A 1,679-nucleotide genomic window follows, 5' to 3' on the forward strand; every position below is an offset into this window, starting at 1 on the left:
ACCGGGGGCGGGCGGCAGCCAGGAGGCTACAAAAAGCTGCTGCCTCCTGGCCCCAGCTGCCTCCCAGATCCAGTTCTGGGCTCCGGAGAGGCAGCAGATACCAGCGATGCTGCCTGTTGTGCTGCCCTCGCTGCCGCTTCTGCAGAGCAGCGTGTGAAACCTGGCGGGGCAGGGCACAACAGGGGGCACAGAAAGTTGCTCCGAGCTCCCCACTGCCCTGGCCACACTTTCCCTGCAGGCAGGGGCAGCGCTCCGGCACCTTCCAAGGTAGGCATCGTGGGTTTTTTTGGCACTTTGGTTTTTTCGGCACCCCTGCCTTAAGTCTTTTTTTCCATGTTTAGAACCCCTCCTGTATTAGTTTTACGTCTGTGGCATGGACAGTGTTTTGGGGAATGATGTATGTCTTTGGTTTTCTTGATGATGGTTGATTCCATACAGAAGCAGATCTTGGTGAGAGTAGGAACCTGGCAGAGTTTATCTTGCTGTTAACCTGAACCCATTCCTTTATTGATAGTGGTACAGAAAATATTTAATTTAGCTCTCTAAATATAGTTTGGAGAATTTTAATCAGGAAGGCTGCCTCCTCTTTGTTTAAGCTGCACAAATACACAAGTCCCCTGAATTTCCTGTGTCTTGTTTCTGAACCTTTTCAGTTGTCATTAAAATAATTTGCCTTTTCTAATACTTCTGTTAGATGTGTAGCCAGCCAGCGGTTAGTCAGTTACTGAGCAACATCCGATCACAGTGCATTTCCCATGCTGCTTTGGTACTACACGGTTCCTTAACACAACCAAGGTGAGTATGGCTCATGTTGATTAAAAAGGATGCTAGTTCTCTGTTGGGTTTCTCTTTCCATGGAATTAGATAGAGAAACTTAAGATCAGCTGCAGAAGCGGCATGTATTTTCAGTCATGCAAATACTGCAGTGACTAGGAGAATAACAACACCAGTGTACCTTAAGTGTCTTAATGGGGATTTTCACTGATCACTATAAAGGTTTATCAGTGGCAGTATAATGTCTGGTATAAACAAGCCCTAGGTATTTGAAAGGATGATATAAACAGTTAAACTATATTTGACTTGCCAAAATCCATGTAACTAGGATATTGACAAATGTATAAATTAGAGCAAGCTAAAGGGGCAGGGCTTTATCATGTACTCTGAATGTGCTTACTCTTATACTGCTGGAAGTGAAAGCTAGATTGTGTAACTCTGACCCTCTTTCATTTAAAACTAATTCTTTGTTAATTTTCCTAAAAATAATGTCAATCATTCATTTTTTTTTACATGAACAGCAAACATAATGTTTGAGTATAATAGTGGGGAAAACACCATTTAGTTTCAAGCTCCCAGAGAGTGGTTACATACAGTGAGCGTGTTAATTTGGAAAATATTGCGACTATAACTTTTTCTTATGGCTGGAAAGGCAAACAGGTTGAAATCGGAAGAACAAACCTAATGCTGTTTCTTCACCGGGTGAGCCAAACAAAGGGTCTTTTCATTAGGGAGGGGATGGAGAAGAGAACCATTTAATTTATAGAAGCCACTGTTTCCTTCCAACCTCATTAGACTGAAGTATGCTGTTAGTAGCAGTATCCACTGCAGAAAATTCTTTGTTCAGATGATTTGAGAAACTTGGTTACCTACTTCTAAAAGAAGTAGCTGTTTTCCCGCTGACG

At 42.6% G+C, this 1,679-nt stretch overlaps 1 protein-coding gene across 5 annotated transcripts in view; it reads left to right on the forward strand.

Moving 5' to 3' along the window:
* Window positions 1-1,679, forward strand: part of UBE4B (ubiquitination factor E4B) — a 70,147-nt gene that overhangs the window by 37,220 nt on the left and 31,248 nt on the right. For all 5 annotated transcript variants that reach the window (XM_025211245.1, XM_006016153.2, XM_025211251.1 and 2 more), the window contains one exon: window positions 695-795. In XM_025211245.1, coding sequence (XP_025067030.1) covers window positions 695-795 — 101 coding nt within the window. The remainder of the gene's footprint in view (window positions 1-694; window positions 796-1,679) is intronic.

This window comes from Alligator sinensis, unplaced genomic scaffold (genome assembly GCF_000455745.1).
Source record: "Alligator sinensis unplaced genomic scaffold, ASM45574v1 scaffold366_1, whole genome shotgun sequence".
NCBI classification, from domain to species: Eukaryota; Metazoa; Chordata; order Crocodylia; family Alligatoridae; genus Alligator; species Alligator sinensis.